The 11,379-nt window shown below is 39.2% G+C and overlaps 1 protein-coding gene across 1 annotated transcript in view; it reads right to left on the bottom strand.

The window, feature by feature from the left end:
* Nucleotides 1–935: 935 nt before the first annotated feature.
* Nucleotides 936–11,379, bottom strand: part of APIP (APAF1 interacting protein) — a 15,316-nt gene continuing 4,872 nt past the window's right edge. Inside the window, exons 3-7 of the mRNA XM_029915549.1 lie at nt 8,012–8,060; nt 6,557–6,674; nt 4,965–5,100; nt 1,885–2,052; nt 936–1,254 (exon numbers count right to left, since the gene is read on the bottom strand). Of these exons, the coding sequence (XP_029771409.1) occupies nt 1,155–1,254; nt 1,885–2,052; nt 4,965–5,100; nt 6,557–6,674; nt 8,012–8,060 (571 nt within the window). The 3' untranslated portion in view covers nt 936–1,154. The remainder of the gene's footprint in view (nt 1,255–1,884; nt 2,053–4,964; nt 5,101–6,556; nt 6,675–8,011; nt 8,061–11,379) is intronic.

The following is an 11,379-nucleotide window of genomic DNA, read 5'->3' as shown; positions in this document are numbered from 1 at the left end:
ACATGCGGAAGGAGCAAGGCACCAGGGGCTTAGGATGCTCACAGTGAATTGCTACCAACATGGGGCTGTCGTCTGGGCTTCAAAAGGAGGAAAGAGGGGCGTCTGGATGGCTCATTCCATTAAGTCTCTGACTTAAGCGTCTGACTTTGGCTCAGGTCATGATCTCATGGTCTGTGAATTCGAGCCCCACATCGGGCTCTGTGCTGACAGCTCAGAGCCTGGAGCCTGCTTCGGCTTGTGTCTCCCTCTCTCTCTGCCCCTCCTCTGTTTGTGCTCTCTCAAAAATAAATAAACGTTTAAAAAAAAAAGAGGGAAGCAAGGGTGTTAGGGGGGTCCTGGATAGCGACAAAGGGTCTGCTTGAAGGTCTGGAGTGAGAGAACAAGGGTGAGTGGGCTTGAAGGGCAGAAGGCAGTAAGCAGAGGGGCGGGTAGAGGAGAGTAAGGCTGTGCAGAGGGTGCCTTATTGATTTCTCCCCCAACGGACAAAAACACTAACCAAGTGAAACCTTTATGCCCAAGGTGATGTTGCCTTTGGCCACCTGAAGGCACACACTTTCCGATTCTATCACTGGTGTGGTCAGGGTTGGTTTGGCTAATAGAGTCTGAGTCAGTGGGAATTTCAGTCAGTTCCACTATGAATGAGAGCCTTACGCTTTGTTACAGGGAAACACGACAGCACACAGGGGGAATCTGTAAGCTGTTCTGACATCGTTATGAAGAGAGAGATACATCTGGCTCTAACTTTTCACATACATTTTATGATGCCAATATTAAAATGAAATGCTCATTTTATAACGAATGTAAATTTTCTCACAAATTTTGTATCATCGGCAACTTTAGAGAATAAGAGGGATTCTGTGGGAGTGTCCGTAAAAAAGAAATTAATTAAAGCGAGAATATTTTGCTGTGGATTTAAAACTAAATATAAGAAAACCTTCATTATAAAATTTTTTATTTCACTGCATTTCCATTTAAAACTACAAGAATATAAGCAAATATCGTCCAATGTCAGAAGACATTCAGGGTGATTGTCTTCAGTATTTAGTGACAAATTACTTGGATCATGGAAATGTTCAATTTATTAAAAATAATCAAGTTTCACTTGCATAATAACTAAGATAAGCTTTGTGTAGAGAATCACATTTTCGTCTGGCTTATACAATTCCATTTTCCCCAACCGGAAGATGCGTGGGGTCCAGGCCCACTTTCTTCATTGTCACAGCGATGTCGAACAAATAGTCGTAACACTCACACCTAGAAAAGAAAAAGGAACCGAAGGGCTTTGTGAAACAGAGTTCTCCAGTCCTTCCGATCACATCTCTCTTCTCCCTCAAGCTAACCCAGCTCCTAGTTAGTGCACTGGTTTTTGTTTTTTTTTTTCAATTACAGGCCAGATGTTTCTCCCTTTGCCCCCGGCATTATTAAAACGTGGACGGGCATCGTATTGAGTCATACAACCATATTACATGCTTCTCAGGAAATAAGAGGGAGTTTAAAATATCCTACTTCCATAAATTTAAATTTTTTACTCTGTCACTTTTTGGAAGAAATGTAGCAAATATAAGTTGGGTTGTATAAAGCTATAGAACTTGGCTTTATTCTCCCTTCTAGCCTTAAACTTAGGAAAAAGAGCTGTGTTTCCTTCTTTGTATCAAGTGCATAGCGCCTTGCCAAAGAATGGCTTGTCCAATAAATATTTCTTAATAAATGAATACATAATATAAATCAAATACCTAGAAATAACAGACGACTTAAATTTAAACCAATTTGACCAATAACATACAAAAAAGTTATACTTCCTTTCAAATCATAAAACACCCCGCATTCCCTTTTCACATCTGGAGTGTAGTGACCTACCCCGATCGCCCTTTGATGGATACTTACATGGTTTTGGCCTTCTCCCAGGTTTCTCCCCAGACGTACACTCCGTGACGCCTGACCAGGACCGCACAGGAGTCTGGGTATTCGTCCATTGCGCGAGCCATTCGTTCTTTGAGGTCTTTCTCCTCAGGTGTATTCTCAACAATGGGAACCACTAACATATCATCATACCTATGGGACAAAACAAGCCCTTTTTTCCCACTAAAACAACTAAAGGTATTCATATGTAAAACTTACTTTTTTTTCACATAACCAATTAGACATTCTCTCTGTATCTGAAAGCCACTCCAGGTGATGAACAAGATTTTGCATGTTACTCTGTGTATCTTGCACAGACGGCTGTATCGTAAGACGCCTTGGGAATCTGGCAGGTATTGTTCTAAGTGGCAGAAATTTGTATAAGATACCAAAACCTAACAAAGAAATTATCAAGACCATACAAGTATTTCCTTGAAGCAGAGACAATCATAGTATTTTTAACAAGAGATGAGAAATGATAGATCCGAGAACCAGAAACAGAGAAAGGATTAACAATTGAACTTAGTATGAAGTTTCCAAAGATACAACACCATTTTATTGTATCTCTGTAAGGCCTCAAAGTGTCTCAGGCAAGTAAGTAAATACAGGTGCAGTTTATAGTACTGGGTTAGCAAGAACCTTCTGGAAATAATTATTAAAGGTGTGATAGTACTTTCGTAACATTCTCAAGTCTGTGGCATTGGAACTTCTTTTACTTCCACCTGTTTTCAGTAAATACAAGTGATAAAATCAGAATATGCATTTCCTTTCTGCTCATGTAATAATAGTTAAGTGAGTAACTTAGTTACTGGTAAAATTAAGTCTATCTCAGAGGTCATTTATTTATACCCAGTCAAATTTGGACACGTTTTCCCTTTTACATAAATTTCTCTCGCCTTGTTAATCTAACAGTTCCTTTTTCACTACCTCTATAATGGTCAAACTTAACAACAAAAAACATTCTAGATAAAGTTTTATCAAAAATTGCTATTGCTACTTTAGGGCAGGTATAGGCTAAGAAGCGGTCATGTGATAAATAGGTTGACCAACCACTACCATTAACAGTATGAAAATGTTCATTGACCTGAGCTGAAGTCAGATGCTTAGCTGACTGAGGCAGCCAGGCGCCCCCCAGATCTTGCCTGGTATTGGCCAAGAGAATCACAAACATATATTTTCCTCTAGTATACACTGAATAGCCAGACATCTTTTCAAAAGTAAAATAATATCACAGAAAAATGAGACCTGAAATTCCATCCAAGCCACCCACTTTACACACAAAACACTATTCCTTCTGAGTTAAATGAGGAACAGAGCCAGGATGGTCCTCTGACTTCTAAACAGTGTGCTTTTCACTCGGCCATGGGCCATGTGCTCCTCTGGAAAAAGGGACACCATACTTACATATCGTAACTCCCACTCTGCCCCAGGAGAATTAGGTGTCTTTTGAAAGTTTTTGTTTTTCAAGATGAACTTAAAAAAAAATACAGAATAGCAAAACCCTTCCTTCATCCAGCCTTCATTGCCCCTTCTTTTAAAAACTGGACTCAGGATTCTCCCCAAATTCTGAAGATAGATCCCTGCTTCCTGAGCTCTGGTAATGACCGTTACCGATTTTTCAGCCAGGCTCAAATAGAATTGCAAACGACATTTCAAAAAAGTTTGTATTCTTTAAGTTCAGAGATATTTCAAGTGATCTGTAAAGTATGGTATGTTATGCTGTGTAAGAAGTGGCGTGTCCTCATTTGGGCCATTCTTTTGTTCACAGAATCCCGAAGGCTTGCTGCCGTCCCTCTACCAGCCCTTCCACACCTCCTCCTTGCCTGCTTTTATTTCTTCACTGAAGCAATCAAATGCTGATGAAATTAGTAGCACAACAATGCCTCTCCTTGGAGACCCAGAATGGAAAAGGCACTGTGGGGCTGTACTTTCTTTAGCATGTACACTTGCATAATTTAAACATTTCACCTCTGTAATGGGTATTCTGCAGTGGTAAGCAATGCTGTAGGCATACAATAGTAACTAAGATCAAATCATATGGCCTTCCTGGCACACTAGTTTAAACACGTACATTCTACCACATGGAGTAACCGTAAGATATTGCTGTTAAGAACACATTAGAGAAATTGGCACCCGTTTCCTCTAAGCAAGGTGAGGTAGAATCAGGCCCTTTAGCAAATTAAGAAGCTCAGGAACAAGAACACCAGAACAATCAAATGAAATGCTTAGCTTCTACTGAACACTGAGAACACATTTCTCTCCATCCCTGTATTCTAGATTGGCAAATAATTACTACGTTTTGGTGGGCTGGTGGATTCCATTGATTTTATCTAGAGGGCCTCCATTCTATACCAACTATGCCACTTTCCATACTGAAAAGTTATAAAAACATAGGGATCTCCTTAATTGAAATAATCATAAACATGAACATTTTTAGAAATACTAAATTAAAAAAGTTTTAAATGTTTATATTTGAGAGAGATAGAGAGACAGAGTACAAACAGGGGAGGGACAGAGAGAGAGGAGACATAGACTCTGAAGCAGGCTCCAGGCTTTGAGCTGTCAGCACAGAGCACAATGCGGGGTTTGAACTCACGAGTGGCAAGATCATGACCTGAGCCGAAGTTGGACGCTTAACTGACTAAGCCACCCAGGTGCCCCTAGAAATATTAAATTACATCAAGATAAAGCTTCCATCAGGGCTTAAGCTTCCTGGAGACAGAACGTGGTGAGGGGACCGTGCTCTCTGGGTGCTTACATACAGGAACGTAATCTTCCCATCTCTATAGAAAGCTCAGCCAAGGGTTTTCCACTTAACTCCGAAGAACGGTTTCATTATTCATGTTGCTAATAATTTACCAAGGTGGAGGTGGTGGTGGGCAGGCAGACAGGTGGTTTCTGATCTGTGTCACTGAGAACAGATCTGGAAGTGTAATAGCAAGTGGGGTATTGTTTAACATAGAACCCACGACGTCTCATTAAAGGCAAAAAAGATCAGTAACCTCTTTATTAAAAGATGGAAAAATACTTTTGAAATCACTTAAGCAAAAATAGAAAAAAAATACCTATAATACCCTCCCGAAGTACATTTCCTTATTCCTTTTATCATCTCTTGATGTGTAATTTTAAACTCTCGTCCTGGAAAGAGAAGGGTGGCCATGACGGCAGCTTTTGAGTGGGTATGAATCACCGCGCCAGCTCCTGAAGGAAGGAAAAGAAAGTCACATACTCAGAAAAAACTAAATGAAACCTTAAAAGAATATATATGTATATATGAATATATGTATACATATAAATGTATAAATATATATAATACACACATACATTTATTTGTGTATGTTGATGAACTTGTTTTTCTTGGCATTGAATAAGTTGGCAGCAGACAGGAAGGTAGGGAGGGAAGGAGGGAGGAAGAGAGAAATACTAACAGAGGAACTCCAAGGCAAAAAGCATTTAAACGTTATCAACATCACGACAGTGCACAATACACATGCTCAAGAAATAGCTTTGAGATGGTCTGAAGTATAACTATAAACAATCATGGAGATCACAGTCAAAATATTACCATTTGACTAGGGGTTCCTCTGTGCCAGGCAGTGGGCAAATCCCCGTTACATGTGATCTCTTGATCTTGAGTACTCACAACGACCAGAGACATAAATTCTATCTCCCCAACTTAATGGTCAAGGAAACGGGGCTCAGAGAAGTTAAATCACTTGTCTGTGGTTCACAGATGGCAGTGGTGGCACTTGGATTTGATCCGAGGTCAGGGTGACCCTTAATCATGGAGTTAGGCTCCAGAGTGCAGGCCATGTCTTGGTGGCATAAGGGTGGTAGGGGTTTTAAGGTATAGTATAATGGATTTACCTAAAAAAGGATTTGTATGCTATAAAAGTCAGTCATGGCTGTTCTTGCAATTGGAAGTTTATTTTGCTTTATGCTGGGAGAGGGGCTTCATACTGTTAGAATCTGTTCCTGAGGTTTTACCCCATCAGGAGTAGCGAACAGTGTCCGGGAACAGAACACAGCATGAGTCCATGCTCAGTATGGATTTCGCTCAGGGGCTATATAAAGCATGGTTCTAATGACTTTATTGGTAGGGTGTTTCAGGTATAATTTTCTATTTTCCCACTGTCCTCTAGGTTCAACCTATGCAAACCAATTTTCTACCACAAATTCTGGGAATTGAAAAAAGACTCCTAGTTTTATCATATGGTATTTTTTTTTTCCAAAAAGAGAGGACTATTCCCACTAAAAGTAAAGGCCACAGTGTCCCCTCACTCGTAATCTGACTTAACTCCTACAAGCTCCCAGAGGTAGAACTCTAAACTAGAAGTAGGAGTCTGATTGTAAATATAGTGTTTAGTCAGTCAATCTGACAATCTGGTGGAGTCAGACTAGATTGGAATTCTGGCCCCAACACTCACTAGCTGTTTATTTTAGGAAAATCTCCCAGAGCTTCTGTCCTCTCGTATATAAAACGGAGTAAGAATGGACCGTCCACATGGGCTGATGTGAGCACACTGAATACACGTGTTAACATAAAGTTCTTGCACATAGTAGGTGTTCGAGAAATGTTAACTACAATAATTACAATTATTTAGAAAAGCTACTCTGTAGCAAATACTTCTTTATGTTGAATACACTTTATGCCTACCTCTCATTGTGTAAGCATTCATGAAAAGAGGAGTGCACTGGCTTTTCTTAAGATTCTTATGTGGCAGAGGTCCACTTATGTCCTGTTCATTGATGTCACAAACAAACATGTCTTCAGGCTGTTTGTAGAGGGGGGCAGAGAAGGAAGAAAAGGCTTATACAATATCAATTAGAAGTGTCCTCCTTCTTGTGTGTGCTAAGGTGTATGTATATATATTTAACTCATCTTGTAAATATTCATATAATTGTACTTTCTCTTCCAAACTGTTTCAGCCATTTTGAGAAAAAAGTTTTCTACTGATAAAAATATTCTCAAGAGAGTTGAAATTCTTCCTTAGTTCCTTGGAAAAGAACTAAAGTTCCTTTAGTTTCCATTGATATGGAAAATTTCATATATATGTAATGATACTTCATTAACTTAGCTTCATGGCTTTCCCCTGTAATTTCACCACTATATTTCAGAGAAACTCTACAAAGAAATCATCATTCTAAGATAGGGGTTACAGTTTTTTTCTTAACGTGTCAAAATACAGAGTAGAATTTTCTTATCTCCTGAGAAACTGAGTGTACTCAGAAATGTTATCTTAGTAAGGTATGTTATTCTTAAACTCAAGTAATTAAGCAGCTCCACAGATTTTCCCTACTAGTGCATGCATACTTCTGACTTGTAACTTTCATTTCCCAGGACTTATTACAAACTACAATATAAATGTTTTATTAGTGAAGGATTATGCTTTAGATGGTGAGCATTATGTTTAAATTTTCAGCATTCTAGTATTAATATGGAATGAGACTTCTCAAAAATCTGAAATAAAATTTTATAACTGAGATGGGAATAGCTTTGCTATTGTTAATATGAGTCAGTTTGGTCCATTTGAGACCATCAATGTTATTACCCTTTGAGCCCCATAAAGATGGTGTTATAATGCTGCAAAATTATAATCACTTTGTAGTAGCACTTAAAGATTGTGCTATTCTCTTGTGCCCTCTAGAGGATGAATGAGAATTCAAAAGTATTAGTTGCATGAAGGTTCACCTTAAAAACTTCTTTTAGTGGTGCCTGGGTGGCTCAATCAGTTAAGCTTCCAACTTCAGCTCAGGTCACGATCTCACAGTTCATGGGTTCGAGCCCTGCTCTGGGTTTGAGCCCTGCTTCAGGCTCTTGCTGACAGCTCAGAGCCTGTAGCCTGCTTCTGATTCTGTGTGTCCCTCTCTCTCTCTCTGCCCCTCCCCTGCTCATGATCTGTCTCTCTCTGCCTCTCAAAAATAAGTAAATGTTAAAAAAATTTTTTTTTAAATTTTTAAGTTACTTAACAAATGTTTATTGATGATTCATTTAAATCATAACAGTAAAACCCACCCTCAAAACTTCTTTTAAAATGAATTCCATTTCACAAAACAATAGTCAAACAGGGAAGGAAAGAGATTTAGGGTCAAGAAGGAGCCTTTAACATACCTGAATCCGTTCCTTTTGCACTCCTGAGGGAGCAATGTAGATTTCATCGCTGGTAACACAAAATATAGAAATTGGTGTTTATTTAACTCTACTGTTCTGCTTTTGAACAAAGGCAAGTGTATTCTTATAGTCCAATCATCAATATTCTCTACAAATCAAGTCACACAGAAAGCTGCCTGATTTAATTAATGGTATATGCTGTATAGAAAGAAAATACCAAATTACTAACGCATTGTAATTACATTACAAATGTAATCCTGGTGATGCAGTGAAATGTTGATCGTTTTCATATATATTTATTTCTTTTTACAGTGCAAAATCAATGGAAACCAGACTTTTATCTGGTTATGGTAAAAAAAACAAGCCCTTGGCATCTTTAAGCATGAGATTGCAGTTTATCTCATTAAATGTGGAACAGTTATTACAAAATCCAATCAGGGGACAATATGCTCATGAGGAGGAGATCTATGTCTCACAAGGGATCAAGTTTAATTTTAGTGCTTGAAATGCTCTGCTCATAAAACATGAAGTTCAGGGGCCCCTGCTGGACGGTTTGTTAAATTACAGCATAAACACTGGGCCACTTTTTGGATGGAACATAAGCTTCCTATTTGAGAAGCACATCTATTTTGTGAAAATGTCTGGTAATAAAGCTGAAACAACTGCAGAAAGTTAAAAATACATATAAAAGGCATCTGGAGAAGTCTCTGTTAGAGAAGGTGGTGCCAGGGCAGATGGTATACTGTACCATTTGTCACAAGTACACTCAAATTTGCTTTGGACATGAATTTCAAAATCTCTAAATTCTCTCCAGCCTCAACAAAGGTCCTCTGGCTCCTTTGTCAGGTTCAGTGGCCGCCAGAGGGCAGTAAAGAGCTGCCACATACATGCAAATGAAGGAAATCCAGGCACCCGCAGGCTCCAGCTGAGGCCACTGAGGCCCATCGATGCAGGGCAATGACTGGTTCCTGGTGAAAATGAGGATGATGGCCTATAGTGATTTAAGCCATCAATCCAGTTGGGGTTATTAATAAACCTGTAGACTTGTAACTGACAAAAACTGAAGTTCCTTTAAGGGTCTACTTGTAAACTAAGATCTGGAAAAGAAATGTCTGACAACAGGAGTGAAATCCAAAAGACAGCAAGCTACATTTAGTCCTTTGTTTTCATGAAACAGCTTGCTTTGAAGCTTTGTTGCATTAAAAAAAAAAAACCACGACATAAGAAAACCAAAGAGTGGCATTCCTTTGGAACCAGTGGAATCAGTAGGGATCACACAGTTAAAAAGGGTTCTTTGCAAATACCAGGGATCCAAATCTTGTCCTTACATAACATGGAAGAAATTCTAGACTCGTGTATGGTATACAGTCAGTGGACTTGTAGGCTAAGTCTTCTTGTGTGGGGAGAAATTTATGCAGTCCCGGGAACAGACCCAAATAAAGTTTAAAACAGCTTGTTGGTAAATACAATCCATCTACAAAGTGGGACAAGCCAGGGTATTCTGTTTATTCACGTGATCTGGTAATCTAAATCTGTTTTTATTGCTACCTTTCTGAAAACAAATCAGTTTAGACTGATCGACTTTGGGTAATTAGAAGATTAGCTAAATATGTTTTAGAAAAAAACATATTCATATTTACACCCATGAAGGAGATATCTGGATAAAAATATAAAGATAGAAAGTTATTTTACATGAGAGAGTGTGGGGGAGACAGAATCTTAAGCAGGCTCCATGCCCAACACAGAGCCCAATCTCATGACCCTGGGGTCATGACCTGAGTCAAAATGGAGAATTGGACACTTAACTGATTAGCTATCCAGACGCCCCCTAGAGCCTTTATTTTGGGAGGGAAACATGCCAAAGACTAAAAGTGAAGTGTTTACTTGGTGCTGTAAGCCACAAAACAAAAAGCATTTTGAACCTGAATGTATTACGTTTTGGAATTTCTTTCTCTATACTGCCTGCTCTTTCTCTATTCCATAAGGAGGGAAACAAAATTCAAGAGTTCAAAATACATCCATGTTCAGTTGCCTCTATTTTTATTTACTGTCTAGTTATTTAAAACAATTTAAATCTAGGGGCACCTGGGTGGCTCAGTTGGTTGAGCATCTGACTTTGGCTCAGGTCACATCTAGCAATTCCTGAGTTCAAGCCTCTCACTGGGCTCAGGGCTGTCAGTTCAGAGCCTGCTTCGGATCCTCTGTCCCCCTCTGTCTGCCCCTCCCCTGCTTGTAGGCTCTCAAAAAATTAAAAAAAATTTTTAATCCTAATATACCACAATTATCTTGTCTACACTATGGATTTATCAAATTTAATTCTAACAGCATGCAGCAGGATTGGTGTCTCTGACACGTTACAATACTACACCATGGAAACAGGAAATGCTCAGTGCGGATGGCAGTGCCCCAGCCTAAACACAGTGGTTGCCGAGCGTCCTGGAATTGCTTTGACTACGGTCATTTCCTGGGTCTTCCATTTCCTCCTGACCTGCCTCATATGTATCTTAAGCTGTCTTTGACATACATCTTTTGGTACGACACCCAAGTAGTATCATCTAAAATGGTATCAGCCAAACCCTGGAGTCAGCAAATAATTTTATACTTCCAAACATAATCTACTGGGTTTGTCCATTCCAAACTTATTTGCTTTAAGCACCAAAGAAAACCAAACTTTCACTTATAACATGGGAATGACATAGCAGATAAAGTTCATGATATGGGCTGATGAAGTCATTTAAATATTAGGAAACAAATTCAACATTTTATTACAAATTACCCATCTTACTCTGTAAAGCACACATTTAATAAGATTCCAAACAATGCCATAAAATTGTGGCTGTTTCCACCCGTGACCTCCAGGAGGAGCTCATCAGCCGTTAAGAAGCTAACCAAGGACCAAACATTTTAGCTTATGATGCAAGGTCCCCATAAATGGATTGTAGTGCTGTAAAAACCATTTAATTTTAAAAGGTGCCAGTGAATGTTTTAGGGTGACCACACACACATTTTCAGTGCATGGGTTAGTAAAATTCTACTAGAAATAGTCTTTTATGTCTTTATGATTAAAAATATTGACTTTTGAGATCTGTAATGGGCCGCTTATCTGCATTCCAGTTTTCACATTGCCATTTTTTAATGTTTATTTATTTTGAGACAAAGAGCGAGGAGGTGAGAGCGAGCAGAGCAGGGGAGGGGCAGAGAGGGGAGAGACAATCCCAAACAGGCTCCACACTGACAGCACGGATCTCATGAACCATGAGATCATGACCTGAGCCTAAATCAAGAGTCAGACACAACCAAGAGCCACCCAGGTGTCCCTGAGTTACCCTATCACTGCCATTTTTTTTTTTAAGAGCCAGTTTGACAGA

Source organism: Suricata suricatta, chromosome 11 (genome assembly GCF_006229205.1).
Source record: "Suricata suricatta isolate VVHF042 chromosome 11, meerkat_22Aug2017_6uvM2_HiC, whole genome shotgun sequence".
NCBI classification, from domain to species: Eukaryota; Metazoa; Chordata; class Mammalia; order Carnivora; family Herpestidae; genus Suricata; species Suricata suricatta.
Note: the sequence above shows the minus strand (reverse complement) of the source record. Positions and strands in the feature narration are given on the sequence as shown.